A 20,639-nucleotide genomic window follows, 5' to 3' on the forward strand; every position below is an offset into this window, starting at 1 on the left:
TGTTTACCATAAAACAACCTTGTACTTTGTTCTATTGAAGAAGATTATAATCTCACCCAAACTGTTCCCAAGAAAAGCTTAATGCATCCAAACATCAAGAAAATGATCTTTATCTGTAATGACATTTCTAAGTGCACCTTCTCAGGGAATAATCAAGTCCCCTAGTGTTTAGAAAAAAAGAATTTTGTTCAAACTGGTTTGTTTTACCCTATTCTTACATGTTTCTATTATTCTTATATGAATTCTGTATTGTACAGAATACAAATCTGTACTCTGTTCATTAAAAAGATAGGTTATGTATATGGGTAACTGGAAGACTTCATCTATGCAGAGATTGTGCAGTAAATCCTGCAATGGACAGATGGACTTGATGACCTCTTAGGTGAGTTCCACATTCTTGCATTCAAGATGCTAATGGCACATTTCTATTCAAACAGTTCCCTCTTATCAGGGTGGCTTTTAGACCCTCTTTAGCCATGTGAGAAAGTCATTTTTCTTTCAGAAGTAGAAATGTAGGGTAAAAACAGAGGAAGAAACTCAACTGCTTAATTGGAAATAAATGTAAATAACATAGGACTCTGTGAAGTTTTGAAGGGATACTTTACTTAAACAGGCCTATTAATGGTCACCAGATGCCTTCTAGCTAGGTATGTATGCATGCATGTATTCATGTATTCAGTTTTTATAGCCACCCATCTCTGTCAATGACTGGGTTTACAATAAAAAAATACATATTATAATCAAAATACTAAAGCATTTTAAATCAACAGAAACAGCCAAAATAAATATACATAGCACTTGAAAAAACTTGGCCAGTTACCAATATAGCTAGGAAACGGGGGCCCTAATACATTCAACACCCCAGGCACAGGAACACAGATAGGTTTTTAGAATCTTACGAAAGGCTAACAGGGTTGGGGCTATTCTGATCTTCAAAGAGCAGGGACCACTGTGGAATAAGCCCTGGCTGTTCTGGTCACAGCCATCATTTTATGGCTGATGGGATCTGCCCATTCTGCTGAATCTGGATGTAATTGTGCATCCAGAAGGTAAACTGCCTAGAAAGTATTGGTGAATAATCAGTGGGAGACAAGTATGTTTGCAGTGCTTACACCAATAATCTCTTGGTTGGGTACAGTGGTGGGCTCCGGATCCCTTTGCAACTGGTATGGTGCAACGGGGCTGGGTGCCCACCACATGAGTGCATGCACTGCGCACACAGTATGCGCATGCGTACTTACCGCCCACGATGCTTCGCGACACCTTTGCGATGCTCCAGCTGCTTGGCGGAGCATCGAGCAGGCACCGTGCCCTCCGTGTGCAGAAGCCCCGAAAACTTCAAATACCGGTAAAGAGCGCAGGTGGGCGGGTGGGCCCTTCGGAGCACTGTACCGGAATGGTACCGGGTGTTCCCGGCAGGGACCGGTACGCCTGTACTGGGGCGTACCGGTCGTACCCCACCACTGGCTGTGTACCGCACTGTATGACAGAGCTGTCCTGCTTAAAGCTCCCTCTGCACTGACCAAAGTTGTTGTAGGCAGGCTGATTCTACTTCATGTTATAGGCAATCCCAAAGCTACCCAGTTTGAAAGCACTTTAGCCAGTAATGAAAGAGGAGATTGATAAGAGCCTTTTCTCATAGCACTGATCTGAAGTGGTTGAGGCCCTGCAGATTGCTTCAATTAAATCAAATGGCCTATCTGCTTTCCCAGATCAAATGACGCTGTCTCCACGGCCCCAGAACACTTACTTGAAGTGAATCTACATTGTTTCCCAAAACAATGTATACAGTGGTGGATAAGCCTTTCCATGGATAACCTTAACCCAGTTTTGGGGATGTGTATGAGGATCTAAAATTCTTGGCTTATCTGTGAGTATATGATATACAACAGCTACCTTATACTGTATATAATGAATCAAGCGGTCAGGACTTGCAGAAATGATGGGAAGAGAAAGGTGATACTATGCTTCCAATGCTTTTCACTAGTTTTACCCCCTGAAGTTAAGAAGCTGGCTTGGGAGTAAGGAAAAAAAGGGGGAAATGAAAATAGCTGTAGGCAAGATTAAACTCTTCTGCTGAAAAATTTCAACTGCCCTTTTCTCTTAATCTTCAAGCAAATCCTTCTCCTTTTCTTATTGGAAAATCCTCTCCCTTGTCTATTCTCCTGTGATATAAACAGGTTAGATTTATTAAATTACAAGTATAATATTTGTAATTTTGCTTAAAATAAAATTATTATTATTATTATTATTATTATTATTATTATTATTATTATTATTATTATTATTATTATTATTGCATCAACAGAATTGTATCACAGCGGCCAGTTGTATCACCGGATTTGGCATTAATTACTAGTTGGGCCCCACCCAGGGGCCTAGGACGTCGTAACGTATTTTCGTAATATGTGTGCGGATCCAAGCAGTGCGGCCTTTTGCATTTGACTGATGGTGATTTTGTCAATTTTTAACTGTTTTAAATGTAATTCCAGTGCTTTTGGAATAGCACCCAGTGTGCCGGTTACCACTGGAATTACCACTGCTGGTTTGTTCCATAATCGTTGGATTTCGATTTTTAACTCCTGGTATTTCGCGATTTTTTCATATTCCTTCTCGGCAACCCTGCTATCACCTGGTATTGCGATGTCTATGATTGTAACCTTATTTTTCTCAACCAGTGTGATGTCTGGTGTATTATGCGCCAGTATTTTATCCGTTTGTATGCGAAAATCCCACAAGATCTTGACCATCTGACCCTCGATGACTTTTTCAGGCTTATGTTCCCACCAGTTTGTTGCTGTTTTAATATTATAATTTTTGCACAAATTCCAGTGGATCATTTGTGCCACTGAATTGTGCCGCATTTTATAGTCAGTCTGCGCGATTTTTTTACAGCAGCTGAGTATGTGGTCAAGTTTCATCAACTTCTTTGCAGAGTCTGCATTTGGCATTATTATTATTATTATTATTATTATTATTATTATTATTATTATTATTATTATTATTATTATTATTATTATTATTATTATTATTATTATTCCACTGTACTTCTTTAGTGGAACCTAAATCTGAATATCAACAATTTCATTCTTTGCATTACCCTAATCCAGTAGATTTTTTTCAAAAAGTATTCATCTACAGCAGCGGTCCCCAATCTTTGTTGGGGTGGGGAGAGGGAAACAGGGTCGTGTGAGTGGCAAGCTAGCGCACAAGCAGCTCAAGTTGTGCAATTTGAGCTGTGTGCAGACGCGGGTGCTTGCTGGCCTGCTCCCCACGTAAATCGAATTGTGCATACATGCATGCCAGCACGCCCCTCATGGGACCATGTTCCAAATTGGCCACGGCCCAGTAGTGGGCCATGCCCTGGGGGTTGAGCACCTTTCACCTACAGAGTAGGAAACATCCATATGGAGCATGTGTGCTGAAGAGCTGTTAATTCTTGGGAGATTCTCTTATACAAGTCGTTCGGCTCTGAAAGCATTGTGGAAGAGAACACACCTTTCCGTGCGTTACATTTTCTACCGAAAAACAGCATTTATTTTCAAATGTCACCAGGATTTCATTACATATGCTTGTATGTAACATGTACTTTAAATATATCTCTGTTTATTCTTATTCAGTCATCTGCATGACTGTAGATAAACTTGGGTATATTTAGGCGTTTCCTCTTTAAGCTGAAAAAAAAAAAACCCTGCCAACAATTTTTGCCCCAGGATGTTGTCATCAACACCACCCTTTGTGCTTTTGTTTCAAAGCCCTCTGGATCAACACATCGTGCCTACAGACTTCACAGGAACAGATTTACAGTTATTTGCTTCTGAGGGCAAAGGCACAGGCAATTAAGAAAGGGAGGTGGAAATCTTGTAGCCCTTTATTGTTCAGCTAATATAATAGACAGCACATCATAAGGAGATAAGCCTGTCATTTATTGTTTATTACCTTAAGCAGCAGTATTAGAATTCCAGATCGGTCAGTTTTCAACTAGCCAGTCGATAAGAAAACGAATATGGTTTTGGGACTGGCTACTATTATTTATGTTATTTTGACTGGCAGGTTAAAGGTAATGCATGCTAAACATTGTTACCACTGCAGATCCATTGAAGTGAAGATTCAAATGAATTTTATTCAGAATTCCAGTGGGATTCCAAGCTGGATCTAACCAGGGGACGGCCAGAATCAATCTCCAGAGGAAAAAGTTGGGTGGTGGTTAGTAGGGGATGGAGATTGTTCCTATAGTTCCATGCTGAAAAGTCTTTTATATCTTTCTTAGATATGACAGAGGTATAAGCTAGTGGTAGTCACACGTTCATTCCAGGACATGCTGAAAAAGGGGCCTCAACATTCTAACAGAGTGGCATATAACTTTAAACAGATAAGATTTTTGTTTTTTTATAAAAAGACCAGACCCTCCTGCTGTCTTATAAAAATTATAAAGTAAGTGCAATATTCATCTGCTCCCAATCAAATCTGGAGAAGTTGTCTGATCATGAATCTACTGCTAAAAAACAGAACAGACTTGGTGTCTTATGAATCCCTACTGCTGAAGGATTCAAGCCAATCGTTTAAAGAACTTAGTTCAGGTTCCTACTCTAACCGTTAGTGGAATATCTCTCAAGGTTCTTAGGAGACTTCACAGGATGTTGCAGACTTCCTTCTTTACTCATGAAGTGCCAAATATATCCACAGAGCTCCTTCCTGAATAATAGAGCTTTCTGCCATGTAATCATAAATAAGGATGAAAAGATTCCCCTCCCCATGCGTAAGCTAAGTGACAAAATTATGGACTTCTGCATCCAAGAACTTCACAATCAGGAACACCTTGATTATAAACTATATTTTGGGGGCCTGAACATGAACTAGAGTAGCTTAGCACACTATCTGCTGCTGTGACTGCCCTTGTATATTCATTCCCAGAATAGGAAGTATATTACCCAAAGTATTGGGATGGTGCTAACAAAAGCTCAGGGTACACCTATTTGAGTCATCAAGGCTGTTGCTAAAAAGACGTTCAGTTTGCCGTCTCAGTGAGAAAAGAGGAAAAAGCATGTTTAGAGAGGCAGTAATCCATCATCATGAAAACAATTGGTAGCAATAATTCTTTCAGAAAAAAAAGGAAGCTGACACATAAGAAAATGAAGCAACTTCCCGCACAATAAGGATTTTGGTACTTACGCTTTTTCCAGAAAAGCATCCCTAGACATGTTATGTGCCAACAGGTTTGTTGCCAGACTGAAGATTTCTTCTGACCATTCCTAAACAGAGGAAAAAAGAAAGGGGGGGGGGAATTCCATTTAGATTCATCCATTGGAACTTCTCTTCAAGGTTCTCTTTGAATGGTGACACCAGCGTTAAGCCTTCCCATAAGAAAACAATCAAGGTTGGAAGAAGGGTGTAATAGATAAGCAGAAATGGACAGGTTTATGGACAAGTATGAAACAGAATGGGGTAGGAAGTATGGCGAATGGGATTGTTGTGTTAACAGAGAGAATCAAACAAGAATGAATAAGAAGTATGATCACATTGCTAACAATCTCATCATACCTTTATATTGTGGCTTGGACGCACAGGTAGTCCTCCACCTATAGCCACAAATGGGCCCAGAAACTCAGTCACTGAGTGAAATGGTTATTAAGTGAGATGCCACCTGACCACTTGACTCAAAACGCCACAATCTTGGCTCTCCCAGTTGTGGTTATTAAGCAACTGTGTGCATCATTCATCAGCATGTCAGGAAGAGGTCCTAGGCCTCCATGATCTGGTTGGCAGAGAGAAGGCTCAGGCCTCCCAACACAACTGGTTGCTCAGGTCCTCTCCCTGCCTGACCGGAGAGAGAAATCGCAATAACCTAGGTGTTTGCTAGCATTTTCAAACATTTCTCTAGGACAGTGGTGGGCAACCTTTTTTTTCAACTGAGCCAAATCTCGCCAAAACCACGATTGAAATTTACTTTGAGAGCCACATTTTTAAAACCGAAAATACATAGGATGGTACACTGTTTTTAGTTTCAATAAGTTTTTATTGAGAATATTCTGCATGCAAGTATCCACATAGGTCGGGAGGATACAAATAACACAACTAATAAAACAAAAACTTTAGAACGATATTATTTATCGATAACGTTAAATTCCGTAACATTTGCCTTACAATGTAGAGAAAATTACATCCTGACATTGACTGACAAAGTCACAACCACTAATGTGAACATTGGCCTTGCATTTCCTTGGATAGTTTGAGTAAGTCAGGTTTGTATGTTGTTGTTTTTAATTTCATCTCTCTCTCCCACTTTCTTTCTTTTTTTCTTTTTCTTTCTCTCTCTCTCTCTGGCTCTTTGTCTCTCTCTCCCTCCCTCCCCCATCTCTGTCACTCTGTGTGTGTGTGTGTGTCTGTCTGTCTCTCACTCACTCTGTGTGTGTGTGTCTGTCTCTGTCTCTCCCTCTGTCTCTCTCCCCTCCCTTCCTCTCTCTCTGTCACTCTGTGTATGTGGGTGTGTCTGTCTCTCACTCATTCACTTAATCACTCACTCTGTGTGTGTCTCTCTGTCTGTCTATCTTTCTCTCCCTCCCTCCCCCTCTTTCTCTCTCTGTCTGTGTGTGTGTGTCTGTCTGTCAGTCTCTCTCTGATTCCCTCCCTCACTCCCTCTCTCTGTTCCTCTCTCTGTCTGTCTTTCTCACTCACTCACACACACACACACACACTGTGGTCACCTTGTTGAGTGTTCCAATCACATTTGAAACACTCAACAACTGGCCTGCATTTATGGTATTTTGCAGCATTCTGCAGTCATAGGACCAAAATTGGTTGTCACTCGCCCGGGCTTTTGCAGAAGCTTCCCTCCGAAGCCCGAGAGGAGGGAGGGGAGCGGGCACCCGGCACACAGAAGAGCCGCATTAAAGGGTGTAAAGAGCCGCATGTGGCTCCCGAGCCACAGGTTGCCCACCACTGCTCTAGGATACTGAGGGACAGACCACAAATCTGGCAAAATCTTGGTGAATGCTATTGTTTTGAAAGGCTCAAAACATTAGCAAATGTCAGAATTTCCCCCTTACCCACCAGTGTCCTGAGCCTTTCAGAACTGTGGCATTTGCTAGCATCCCCCCCCCCCCGGAAGTTGAGGAGTATCTGTTTCAAATACTATTTTTCACACAACAAAACATAAGGAAGATTTGTATTATTGTCTCAACTGTGTAAGCTTATGGCAGAGGTCATACTTAAATTTGGGCCTCTGGGTCTCAGCCATACTTTTTCTTCTACCATTCAGTCATGTCCAATTCTCAGAGAGTGCCTGGACGAGGCCCTGCAGTTTTCTTGGCAAGGATTTCCAGAAGTGGTTTGCCACTTTAATGCAGTCATTAAAGGAATCTTCATGTGACCAGATCTGATTTTATGACCATTTTTACAGAGGTGTTAATGATGTAATCCACTTTCCCCAATTAACTTTGCTTGATGGAAGCCTACTGGGATGTTCACAAATTGTAATCATGTGATTGCAGGACACTGTAACCGTCATAAATGTGAGACGATTAAGAAGCATTCAAATTGTAATCACATGGACCACTGGGGTGATATGATGGTTGTAACTTTGAAGAGGGTGATAAAGTCATTTTTCTGGGGCCCTCATAAACTAGAATTGTCATTAAACAAATGGACATAAGTTGAGGACTACCTGTAGTCCAAGGTCACCCAGTGGCTTTGTACCTAAGTCAGGGTTAGAACTCATAGGCTTCCAGTTTCTAGCCTGTTGTTTTAAGCACTACACCAAACTGCCTTCTACATTAGCTGTCTTTTATTGATATGCAAGAAAACAACCATGGAGTTCAGACCTTCTTTTGGAAGGTTAATGAATAAACCTCTTGATGATAATATAACAACCTCATTTCCATTTGAGCCACATTAAGAAGCAGGAAGCTGACATATTTTAACGTAGACTTTATACATGCTTTAAGGGAGCATATACATGTGCTAAAATGATTGTGGAGGTCACAGAATTCCCCATGCCAGCTGCCATTCCTTTTTCTTGATGGAAGTCTGATCTAAATTTTTACTCTCATATTACAGTGAGAGCAACATTCATGAGAATGCAAAAGTATGCAAGAAATACAGCAGTAAATGATGAATTAAATGCCATATGAGAAAAACAACTCCCAGCCAGGATATTTTACAAAACTGCAATTGGCCAATTTAGGGAATGGGATTCTGCTATGGATAACCGAGAACTGTGAAGATTAATTTGGACGCTATGAACTGTTGGTCACATGTCAAGTCTTACTGAAGTAGCAGCAACCACATGCTTTAATTAAAGGTTCCCACGCTCTGAAAAACACAGATGCCCAGAGCCTTTCTCCCTCCTGCATATAGCATATTCTTCTCTCATTTCTTACCCTTATTCCCACATCTATGCTGATAGCTTGGAAAATCTCCTTGTAATCCAATCTTAAAGTCTGAGGCTTATTATATGTAAGCTTCCCTGCTGTTGTCCTTCAATATTTGGTTTTGCAAATTATCATCTTGCCAAATAACTTTCTTCCCTTCCCTGAAATTCATAATAAATTCCAATTTACAACATTTCTCTAGAAACAATGCAAATACACTTGTTTTCCATCTCATTGGCACAAAAACCTTCCCTTCTTAGTTCACTGTATACTTGGCGACCTCAATATTATTAGAATTACTTAAGACAGAATCCTTGTACAATACTACATAACCCTTGAGTGACTTGAAAGCAGCTTTGATGTTTGTCCCAAAGGTGCTTTTCAAAAGGCAACTGGACTTTGCATTTTTCCTGAAAACTTTTCACTTCTCATCCAAGAAGCTTCTTAAACGTTTTGTTGAAAACGTTTCATTGAGAAAAGAAAAAATTTCAAGAAGAAATCACATAAAGTCAGATTGTGTTTGAAAAGCACTTCAGGACCACCATGACTTGGATGATTGAGAAAGACCGTTGGCTTGCCTGAACGGTCGTTCTCTGGGCGCTGCGGGAGAGTCCAAGCATGGGTTAACAGTCTAACTGCCCTAGGACTGAGTGAGTTTTTTCTTGACCACGCCTCCCTTTGCCTCGTGCAATTCAGTTTTAAAAACGAAGAAAGCGTACTATACAGTCGTTCCTAGTCCATTCAAGATCGTAGTCCTGATAAGTCATCAGACCCTGGGTGGGGTTGGACTCTCCTGCAGTGCCCAGAGAATGACCGTTCAGGCAAGCCAATGGTCTTTTTCCTGTGCGCTGCTTGGAGAGTCCAAGCATGGGACATACTCACTCCTCCGACTTGACTTCCCTGGTGCTACCCCCCGCTGCGGGGAGGCGGAACTGGAAAACACTAGATGGTTCCGCCCCAGGCGCCTGATGGAACCAGATAGGTTCCAGACGGAGCTTGGGCCACCTCCTGTAAACCTGACCCGCCCCCGGGTAGAGGACCTGGTGGTCGCGTGGAATAATGCGACTACCAGAGCCTTGAACCGGGTGGCGCCTTTGCGGCCTCTCTGGCGGCAACGATCCACCCTGGCCCCTTGGTTTACCGAGGAGCTAAGGGTGATGAAACGCCGCAAGAGATGCCTAGAGAGTCGTTGGAGATCCTCCCGTTCCGAATTTGACCGAACACAGGTACGAGCCCATTTAAGGACGTACCTTGTGGCATTGAGAGCGGCCAAACGTCAATATTGTGCCGCTCTCATTGCATCCGCAGAGAACCGCCCTGCTGCCCTGTTTCGGGTGTCCCGCTCCCTCTTATTTCAGAGGCCGCGGGAGGCCCCTTTACAGGGTAGGGCAGAGGAGTTTGGGAAATATCTGCAGGATAAAATCGCTCAAATCCGGAAGGATTGGGTCCCTGTCAGTGGTCCAATGGAGACGTCCGTGGCGAGTCTTGAGAAACCGATCTGGGAGGAGTTTGACTTGGTTGCCATCGAGGATTTGGACAGAATGCGTGGACGACTGCGACCCACCACATGTTTATTGGACCCGTGCCCCTCCTGGCTTGTACTGGCATCCTGGGAGGTTACACGTGACTGGCTCCTAGGCCTAGTGAACGCTTCGTTGAGTGAGGGGTCTCTCCCGGCCTCCTTGAAAGAGGCGGTGGTGAGACCCTTGCTCAAGAAGCCTTCCCTGGACCCTATGGAGCTGGCCAATTATCGTCCTGTCTCCAACCTTCCCTTCTTGGCGAAGGTTGTAGAGAGTGTGGTGGCTTATCAGTTTCCACGACATCTGGAGGAAGATGATTATCTAGATCCGCGCCAGTCCGGCTTCTGCCCTGGGCACAGCACGGAGACGGCCTTGGTCGCGTTGGTAGATGATCTCTGGAGGGCCAGAGATAGGGGTTGTTCCTCTATCCTGGTCCTATTAGACCTCTCGGCGGCTTTTGATACCATCGACCATGGTATCCTGTTGCACCGACTGGAGGGGTTGGGGGTCCGGGGCACCGTTTTGCGGTGGTTCGGCTCCTACCTTTCCGGCCGGACGCAACGTGTGTTGGCAGGAGAGCAGAGGTCGACCCTAAGCCCCCTTACTTGTGGGGTGCCACAGGGGTCGGTCCTCTCGCCACTCCTGTTCAACACATATATGAAGCCGTTGGGTGAGATCATCCGTGGTTTCGGGGTGGGATACCATCTGTACGCTGACGATACTCAGCTGTACATTTCCACCCCGAACCACCCCAACGAGGCCGTCGAAGTGATGTCCCGGTGTGTGGAAGCCGTACGGGTCTGGATGGATGACAACCGACTCAAGCTCAACCCCTCCAAGACAGAGTGGCTGTGGGTACCGGCTCCCCGGTTCAGCCAATTAATTCCATCTTTGGCCATCGGGGGCATACAACTTGCCCCCATGGAGCGGGCGCGCAATTTGGGCGTCCTCCTGGATGCCCGGCTGTCCATGGATGACCATGTGACAGCCGTGGCAAGGGGGGCGTTCCACCAGGTTCGCCTGGTGCGCCAATTGCGCCCCCTACTGGACCGGGACGCCTTACGCACAGTCACTCATGCGCTGGTGACGTCTCACCTGGACTACTGTAACACTCTCTACATGGGGCTTCCCTTGAAATGCACCCGGAGGCTACAGTTGGTCCAAAATGCGGCCGCGCGGGTAATAATGGGGAGTACCAGGTACTCCCATGTGACACCTTTCCTGCGCGAGCTGCACTGGCTTCCTGTGGTCTATCGGGTGCATTTCAAGGTTTTGATAACGATCTTTAAAGCGCTCCATGGCTCAGGACCTAGTTACTTACGGGATCGTATCCTGCCCCATACATCCCTGCGACCAATTTGCTCGCACAGAGAGGGACTCCTCCAGGTGCCGTCCACCAGACAGTGCCGAGGGGCGGCGCCTAGGAGTAGAGCCTTCTCTGTGGCGGGCCCAGCCCTGTGGAATGACCTCCCTCCGGATATTAGGACTACCTCTGACCTCCGCTCCTTCCGTGTAAAGCTCAAGACCCACCTATTCCAAGTAGCTGGCCTGGCTCAACCATAGTCTGATCATATCGCTCCTGACGGGTTTTTTATTTTTGTAATTTTAATTTATTTAACTTATTTAGGGGATTTTTAATATTGCGATTTTAATTGTTTCCATCCATTTGTCCACCTCCTCTTTGTATACGTCTATATTATATGTATGTTTTGTCCATATTTGTATTTTTATGTGTTTTATTGTACGCCGCCCCGAGTCCTTCGGGAGAGGGTGCGGCTAAGAAATAAATATTATTATTATTATTATTATTATTATTATTATTATTATTATTATTATTATTATTATTATTATTATTATTATTATACCCAAGGTATTGTGTCCCAGGGCGGGTAGAGTCCAGAGAGTCTGTAGTCTCCACAACTTTTTGTAAAATCCTTCTTCCGAAAGAGGCTTCGGCCGAGGCAAAGGTGTCAATCTTGTAATTCTTGATAAATGCCGTGGGTGACGCCCACGTGGCTGCTCTGCAAATATCAACGATGGAGGCTGGGTCGCCCATGCTGCTGAAGTAGTGGCACTCCTTGTTGAATGCGCTGTCACGCGGCATGGTGCAGCCTTGCCCTCATGCTCATAGGCAAGCTTGGTGCAGGCCTGCAACCAACGCCCAATTGTGTGGGATGATACCTTGTGACCAAGTGACCCAGGATGGAATGATACAAAAAAGGATTCGGAGCGTCAAAGTCCTTGGTGCTTTTGATGTAAATACGGACGGCCCTCCTTACATCCAACGTATGCCAGAGTTTTTCTCTTGGAGGTGTAGGATCAGGGCAAAAGTTGGGAAGAATCACTTCCTGGGATCTGTGGAAGTGGGAATTGATTTTAGGGATAAACATGGGGTCAAGTCTCAATATGACCCTATCTGTATGTACAATGCATAGGTCCTCTCTCACGGACAGCGCAGCCAATTCCGAAATTCTGCACGCCGAGGTGATGGCTATTAGAAAGGCGGTCTTAAATGTCAAGTGATGGAGGCTTGCCTTCCGTATAGGTTCGAAGAGTGCCTCCGTTAGAGCCTTTAGAATGAATGGCAGGTTCCAGGACGGGTAACGATGAACCACCTGAGGGCAGATGTTCACCGCGCCCATCAGGAAGCTCTTGACCTGTGGATGTTGACTCAAGGGTCTAGATGAGTTACAAGTGAGAATGGTGGACAGGGCCGCCACCTGCCTTTCGAGTGTATTAGGCGCAAGATCCTTGTCCAGACCCTCCTGGAGAAAGTCAAGTAAGTGTGACGAAACGTCTCGAACACCACTTTTTTGACACCAGTTCGAAAATGCAGCCCAGGTGGCTTCATATATTCTAATAGTGGAAGGTCGTCTGGACGCCTGAATGGCTTTGATGACCTTGTCCAAAAGATTCTGATTCCTCAGGAGTTCCCCCTCAAGTGCCAGATGGCTAGTTGTAGCCACTGAGGATCCGGATGACAGATGGATCCCTGGCTGAGGGAGATTTGCTCCTGAGGAATCCTCCAAGGTTTTTGAATGGAGAGACTGACAAGGACCTCCTGGGCCAGTGAGGCGCTACAATTATTACTTCGGCCCCTTCTGCTAGCAGTTTGGCCACTACCTGTGGGATGAGCGGAAGGGGGGGGAAATGCGTACAGAAGTCCTGAGGGCCACTTGATCCTCAGTGCATCTGTCCCCTCCACCAGTGGTGAGTGGTAACAAGAAAAGAAGCGGGGCAGATGTGTGTTGGTGTGGGTGGCAAAGAGGTCTACTTGCGGTTTGCCGAATCTCCTCACGATCTGACTGAAGAGGTCCGGGTGCAGCCACCACTTGGAATGATCGATCGTCTGCCGACTCAGCCAATCTGCCTCCTGGTTGCTGGTCCCCGATATGTGGTCCGCTCTTATGGATACCAGATGTCGTTCCGCTCATCTGCCCAGGGACTCCGCCTCCCCCATGAGGTTCTTGGAGTGTGTGCCGCCTTGCCTGTTTATGTGGGCCTTTGTTGCTACATTGTCTGTTAATAACAGTACATGATGGCCCACAATCTGAGATGCGAACTGACGTAGGGCGAGGTGGGCAGCCCTCAGCTCTAGCCAGTTTATGCTGTGGGCTGCCTCCCTCTATGTCCACTTGCCCTGAGTGAGCTGGCCCTGGCAGTGTGCCCCCCACCCTGCAGGCTGGCATCGGTTGTCACAACCAGTCTTTCAGGTTCCTTGAAGAGGCACCCTTTTTGGACCACCACTGTTTTCCACCAAGATAGGGAGCGGATCACCCTTGGTGGCAACTTCACTTGCCGCAGTGAGTTGCTGGTCTTTGCCCTCTGCATTTGCAGGAGGAACCACTGTAGTTCCCTGGCATGAAGACGTGCCCAGGGAACCACCTTCAGGCAAGGTATCATGATGCCTAGGAGTTGGGAAAGTTGTATGATCGGCACTGACCTGGACAGTCTGCATAGATGAAGTCTGTTTTGAAATTTTTTCAACCTGTCTGGGGACAGGAATACCTGGCAGGAGGTGGAGTCTATGATGGCACCGAGATGTTGGATGCGAATGGTCGGTTCTAGGTGACTCTTCTCTCGGTTCACACTAAAGGAATGCTGTTGTTGTTGTTGCCTCCCCCTTGACCCTTAGAGTTTCTGTCCTGGCCCCTATCCCCTGCCTGTGGGTAGGGCCTCTGGTAAGAAGTGGAGCTGGGAGCCTGGGTGGTGTCCTGTGCTCTAAAGGACTGCTTCCTAAAGGAACCTGATCCTTTGCACTCATTTTTCCTTAGGGTGGCCGGGAGGATTTTCCGTTTGTCTTTCGTTTTGATGACAAACCTGTCCAGGGCCTCCCTAAAAAGCTGTCCCCGCTTGAAGGGGGCGGAAGCTAGCTTCCCCTTGGCCTTCATGTCCGCCTGCCAGTGGCGCAGCCACAGCAGATGACGGGATGTGACATTGGATGCCAGTGCCCTGGACGCGAACTTTGCCGCGTTTAAGGAGGCATCCGCTGAATATTCAACTGCGGTAATTATTTTATTGATGTCATGTTTCCAACGAGATCCCCAGAGGGGTTTTTTGATCTCAGCTGGCGTAGCCGTAGGAGTGATGCCCTAGTGAAAAAAGAGGCAGAGGTGGATGCCCTGATGGCCCAGGCAGCCGCCTGGTACATTTTGTGACATGCCTTCTCAGATCTCTTGTCTTCGGCCTTGAGACCTTCCAGAAGGTCAGCTGGTAAGTTCGAATTGGAAGTCAATGATACCACCGGAGCATCCACCTCTGGCAATTTTAGCACCTCCTCCATTTTACTTTCCACAGCGTAGAGAGACTTATCCCCACCGCTGGGATTGGTGAGGGTACCTGGTTGGACCCACTGCCTTTGAACTACGTCTATAAATAATTCCGGAACTGGAATTAGATCAATGGTAGGAGCAGGTTCTTTAAACAAGCCCTCCTTATGGTCCTTAGTGGGGGGGTAGGGGAACTGCAGCCCCCTTCGGGTTGGAACCCAAATCAGTGGCCGCCTTGGCCTTGTGGAGAATAGATTTGAATAGAGAGGGTTTAAACAACCCCGTGAAGGCCGGTTTATCTGGAGGGAGATCTTCGTCCTCTGATAACTCAAAGTCATCAATCTCTCCTTCTTCCCACCCCGACTCCTCAGTAGCCACTGAGGTACCTGGGGAGGGTGGATCCTGGTCCCTTGCCTGTGTCGTGGAGGGCCTAGGCTTGGGCGTGCCAGAAATTCAGGCCTCCTTTTGCTTTAAGCCCTCGGCGATGCCCTGAGAGATGCCCTGAGCAATCACTTCCCTCATCTCAGCTGACAGGGCAGGGCCCTTATCCTCCCTGGGGCGGGATGTAGATGGTGCAGAACACCTTAAGTTGTTACTCTCCTCCTCAGGGAGCATGCCCTGAAAGGGTTCCAACTCCTCCCTGATGGATGAACTGGGAGAGTCGGGGTACCCCCAGGAGGCATCAGGCAAAGATTCCTTAGATATTTCCCCAACCGATAGAGGTGACTTGTCCCCTTGAGGGGAGCCAGGTTCCCCTTCACTTTCCTGGGCTGGGTTTTGCTCTGGTAATGGCTCCCCATGATTGGGAGACCTATCAGGCCTGTGGGATTGTGGGGTCTTATGTCTGCGGGGCCCCTCCTTGGGCTTGTCAGTGCACCCTGAGGGCCCTGGGGATGCCCTCCTAGAGCCGCCCTTGCTTCTCTTGCTCCCGTTGGGGGGGGAGATCAAGCCTGCTCCACTTTGAGGAGGGCCCTGCCTGCATATCTTGTGCCCCCTTGTCTGCCATACTGGCCTGCAGGACACAGAAGAGACAGGTAGGCCAGGCATGGATCGAGGAAGGTTGGTGAGGGCGGGGGCCAGCTGGCCAAGGGAACGCCCGTCGATCCCGCCAAAAGTTAAGAGGGAAGCCTAAAGGACAAGGCTCTCTAACTCACTTTGGCCACCTCTGGGAATTTAGGTGTCCTCCCTAAGGTAGGCCTCGCCGGCTTTCTGGACAAGGCCCACGCTTCGGTGGCTTCGCTGCTGCTGCTGAGGGCCTGGAGAACATCCTCTTCGTGGCTCCAGTCACTCAGAATGCCGCCTGGCATAGTAAAATGGCCACTGCTGCGCGCACAGCCTTCTCCTTTGAAATAGCACGGCTTGTGACGAAAAGCGTGTGAAGCCTCCTTAAAATGGCGACCGCTGTTGCCAGGCAAATTAATAGCCCCCGCCACCGGAGAGCTTCAGCGCTCGTCCCGGCCAGCAAAACTCAGCTGTTGGGGCAATTACGGACGGAAAGCCTCCCGCCGCCCCTAGGGCTCGCCGGCAGCCGCCGGACAAGCCACTCACCCCCGCGCACTCTGCTTACGCTCAGCAGGCGATGGGTGCCCCGGCAGACGTCTCAACACGCGAGGAATCTCGATAAAGGGTGAAGGAAATTTTCAATAGGCGTGTCAGTTTAATTTTGTCTTCTGCTAGTTATGGGGAGAGGGGGCGGTTTATAAATCTAATAAATGAAATGAAATGAAATGAAATGAACTAAGACTCAGGAGCTCCCCGGTTACAGTCCAAACGGGCGGACTGAGTTTTTAAAACTGAATTGCATGAGGCAAAGGGAGGCGTGGTCAAGAAAAAACTCACTCAGTCCTAGGGCAGTTAGACTGTGTTAACCCATGTTTGGACTCTCCAAGCAGCGCACAGGAGAATATCCACAGCCTTTTTTGAGATTTCAGGCCAAATATTCCTTAGCTAACCATTAAGTACTTATCGTCCATCCAACCATCGTAGAATTGGAAGACAGCTAAGAGATCATCAACCCCCTACACCCGTGATGGCGAATCTATGGCACATGTGGCACGCAGCACCCTCTCTGGGGGCACGCAAGTTGTCGCCCCACTTCAGCTCCAGCCAGCTGGTTGTCAGGTCTCTGCTGTGCATGAGCGGGGTGCATGCGGGGGTGTACATATGCATGAGGGGCGGGACACATGCAGGAGGCATGGACACATGCAGGAGGATGGGAGCATTTACAGGGGCATGCACACATTGCATTTTGGAAGTTCAAGCACACACTTTGGATATTCGGTTCAGAAAAGGTTAGCCAACACTGCCATAGACGCTGAGGGTTCCAGAAGAGACTTGGTGGGCATAGTGTTCCCATTTTGGCAATTGGTCAATGTGACTCCATACGGTGGAGACACTTAGCTAATTCAATAAACTATGGTTCAGTTGTAAGATATTACTCTGTTGCACACAAAACACAGCTACTATGAAAGTAGTCTCATTAGAACTGTGATGGCGAACCTATGGCACGCATGCCACAGGTGGCACAAAGTGCCCTTTCTGTGGGCACGTGAACTGTCACCCTAGTTTGGCTCCACCGCACATGCGCCCATGCCTTCTGCCAGCAAGCTGTTCATCGGGTCTCTGCTGTGCAAGTGTGGGGCGCATGCCTGGGTGTGTGCGCATGTGTAGGGGGGCGGGGCACATGCATGGGGCCGCATGCGCATTGCATTTTGGGGTGCGCCTGCGCGCATTCACGCACACATGTGCATGCTTTAGGCACTCGCTCTGGAAAAGGTTAGCCATCACTGCGCTACACACTGTAGGATTCGCTTCACCATCCCTGATAGATGGCTATGCAGTTTCTGTTTGAAAAACTTCAATGAAGTAAAAGAAACCATTAAATGCAATTCTCCTTCTAGCTGTAACTTAAAGCATTTTAGGTGATCCGATCTTACCATGAGATTTTAATGCAAGCAAAGATCTATTTCAATTGTATAAGTATTCTGTCTGAATGCCGGAACAGTTTTGCATTTTTCTCCCCAAACGAAAAAGGAATTCTATCTGGATAAAAGCTTGTAATAAATAAAAATCAAAGTAAACATAATTATTCTGCAGATTAAATATGCTTCCTTTAATTCAAATAAATTAAACCAGGAGGGATTTTCTTATTGAGAACTTTTCATACTTTCTATTCTGCCTAACATTCAGACCTTCTACACTGCATTTAATCTCTTCAACCAACTCTCCTCACTCCCACTGAAAATTCAGGGTACAACTTCTAATATCAAACTAATCTTACAAATGTTAAAAGATATTAAAAAGGGAGAAGCATTGAAGCATGTAGATCTTCCATATTTTGTAGGAAAGCAAGGTTAGCAACTCAGAATCTCTCTTAGGGATATACAGATATATTTCTGCACTTTGTTTCTTGCCACACTCAATATAACCTTATCATAAGGGGATGAAACAGACCCCATCTTTTTGCACATTATCAGGGAGTAAACGTTTATCAAAAAAACGGAAAACTATATATCTATAATATTTGACTAATTATGTGACATCAAGTTCTCAGAACTTAATGACCCAGAATAATTTTAAATAGAAAGTCTAAACTTAGGCATTAAAATCCACATTTTTAAGTAAGAATGAAAAAGTAGTGAGTTAAGTATCAGATAGACAGATGCAAAATCAAAGAATAATCAATACAGGCAGACCAATAGATGAAAACAATTATTATTTGTCAGAACGATAGAATCGTGGAACTAAACTTTCCTTCCTTGATATGTTAAGGCTAAAACTCTCACAAGGTCCATCAGTGTGACCATGGAAATTTGGGTGGCTCAATATATCTAGAGTACCAGGTTGAGAAAAAATGAAGAGGGAGGAAATTCCAAAGACGAGGGGTTTACAGTGAAGGAAGTTTTAATTGCAAGTTACCCAGAGTCATTTAGGATTCAGCCAAACAAACAAACAGATAAATAAAGCAAAGCTCCTTGTTTTTTTCTTGTTACAAGACGTACGTGGTCTATTATCTTGGATTTCTATTATTTCAAAAGCAAAAGAAACAAGGTAATCCTTTTATTGTTAGGTTCTTATCAAAGCTATGGCTCATCCGACATTTTATCCTGTCTTGCCTTGCTTTTTCACTTTCCAAAATAACCAACTGCTTCTTTCACATTGCAATGCTGGAAGAATTAATAATATGTTTTAATTCTCCTTGTGACACTAAATGCTACAAAGATTGAACATAAAAAAGGTTACACCTCAAAATACTTTTGGTGTAAAAACAGAACATTCCTCACACATTTAGAATTCACATTCTAATGATAATAATTGGATTTGTTTTTAGACAAAGCACGAACATCACTTCATTTGAAATGCAGCCTCCTTCCCTGCTCTGTAATTCTGTCTGTTTTGAAAAACTGAAGGACTGTTTTTGTTTGTTTGTTTGCTTCCATCCCCATATCCTCATTTGTTTCTTGATTTATTTTTTAGTGTCAAACATTACAGTTCCACATTGATATATATTAATTAGAACTAAGAAAACTCCTGTTAATACACTTGGTCTAACCAAAATGGAGAACAGAGGCTTAAACATCTGATTATATAGATTTGATAGCTTGTCAATATCTCAAGTACACAATTCCTACTACTAACCCTGGGTGGCCATTTATTCACTGCCAAGATAGAGGAAATACATCATTCAAAGGAAGGACTCAGCACCCTTAAAGACATATCAAGAATTGCATATATTTTGAACATGCTGACACACATTTAGAACCGTGACAGTGACTTGACATACATTTAGACCAGTGACAGTGACTTGAAATAGAATACAGTATGGGAAAAATGGTCTGGGCAGCCTCCAGTATGTTTGTTCCCTCTGCCATCTTGAACAAAGTTAACTTGGAAATGTGGTTTTCTTAGTTCTTCACCTTAAACCATGATTGGCTAACCCAATAGCCCTGATTCTTGAAGGTCTGGTTTCTTTCTCCTCTTAGTGACACTTAACTCTTCATATTTTTGGGTCCAGTAGCAATTCCTTTTCTCCATCAGAAATGCTGGACAAATGAAGAAATTCTAGAAGTGACGTGTTCATATATCTCTAGCTTTCTTTCAAAGTACAAAATTCTGGAATCCCTTCAAGAGAAACTCAATACAGGAAACTAGAGGTGGAATCCTGAATAATGTATGTAAACATATTCTCCAGAGTTCCTAGTACCCTTCCTTGTACAAGTAGTATAAACTCCCATTTTACTTCCATTTTTAAAATGTCTTTTTAAAACATGCCTATTCAGTTGTAATCCTACTTTTTATTGGCTCCAACGAGTTTCCCAGGATGTGGATATCCAATATCCCAAACAATATTTGGGAAATACTTTCTTATATTGTATCTTCATTTAGGTTTCACTCACCATTTTTTAAAATTTTTATAAAAACAGTGCTCCATACTATCAGAATCTGGGACTTCAGGAATTCCAGTAAAATACAGTAGATCTATCCCCCCCCCCCTCTTTTATGCATGGTCCCTGTTCACCAAAATTCTAAACAGTAACAGAGTTGGAAGGGACCTTGGAGGTCATCTAGTCCAACCCCCTGCTTATGCAGGAGACCTGTACTAGGGAATTGAACCGTTCCACTGCCGACCTTTCTGATCGATAAGCTCAGTGTCTTAGCCATTGAGCCACCTGTATGCTTGATGTAGCAGAAGCAAGATATGATGTTCATCCATCGTGTTCGGAGAGGACCTTGACATCTAACAGGTTGTGGGCTTTCCACAATGTGCCCGCAGATGGCTGTTAAGGCCTATACAGGCACAAAATATTCTGCCACATGTCTGCCAGACATGTGTGGGAACCATTGTTACAGCATTTGCAGCTCTGGCTTTGCGAAGTGCTCACTTCTCTTGTGCTATGGTTGTTCTTCTGTCCTCAGATGTCTGGCAGCCTTGGTGGATCAGCATGTGCCATGCCAATCAATCTTGTGCCAGCGTTTCCCAG

The 20,639-nt window shown here is 45.2% G+C and overlaps 1 protein-coding gene across 2 annotated transcripts in view; it reads right to left on the bottom strand.

Moving 5' to 3' along the window:
- Positions 1–20,639, bottom strand: part of PLCB1 (phospholipase C beta 1) — a 510,832-nt gene that overhangs the window by 178,039 nt on the left and 312,154 nt on the right. For both annotated transcript variants that reach the window (XM_081940153.1, XM_081940154.1), the window contains exon 5: positions 5,173–5,252. In XM_081940153.1, coding sequence (XP_081796279.1) covers positions 5,173–5,252 — 80 coding nt within the window. The remainder of the gene's footprint in view (positions 1–5,172; positions 5,253–20,639) is intronic.

This window comes from Natrix helvetica (assembly GCF_964273705.1).
Source record: "Natrix helvetica genome assembly, chromosome: 2".
Taxonomy (NCBI): domain Eukaryota; kingdom Metazoa; phylum Chordata; class Lepidosauria; order Squamata; family Natricidae; genus Natrix; species Natrix helvetica.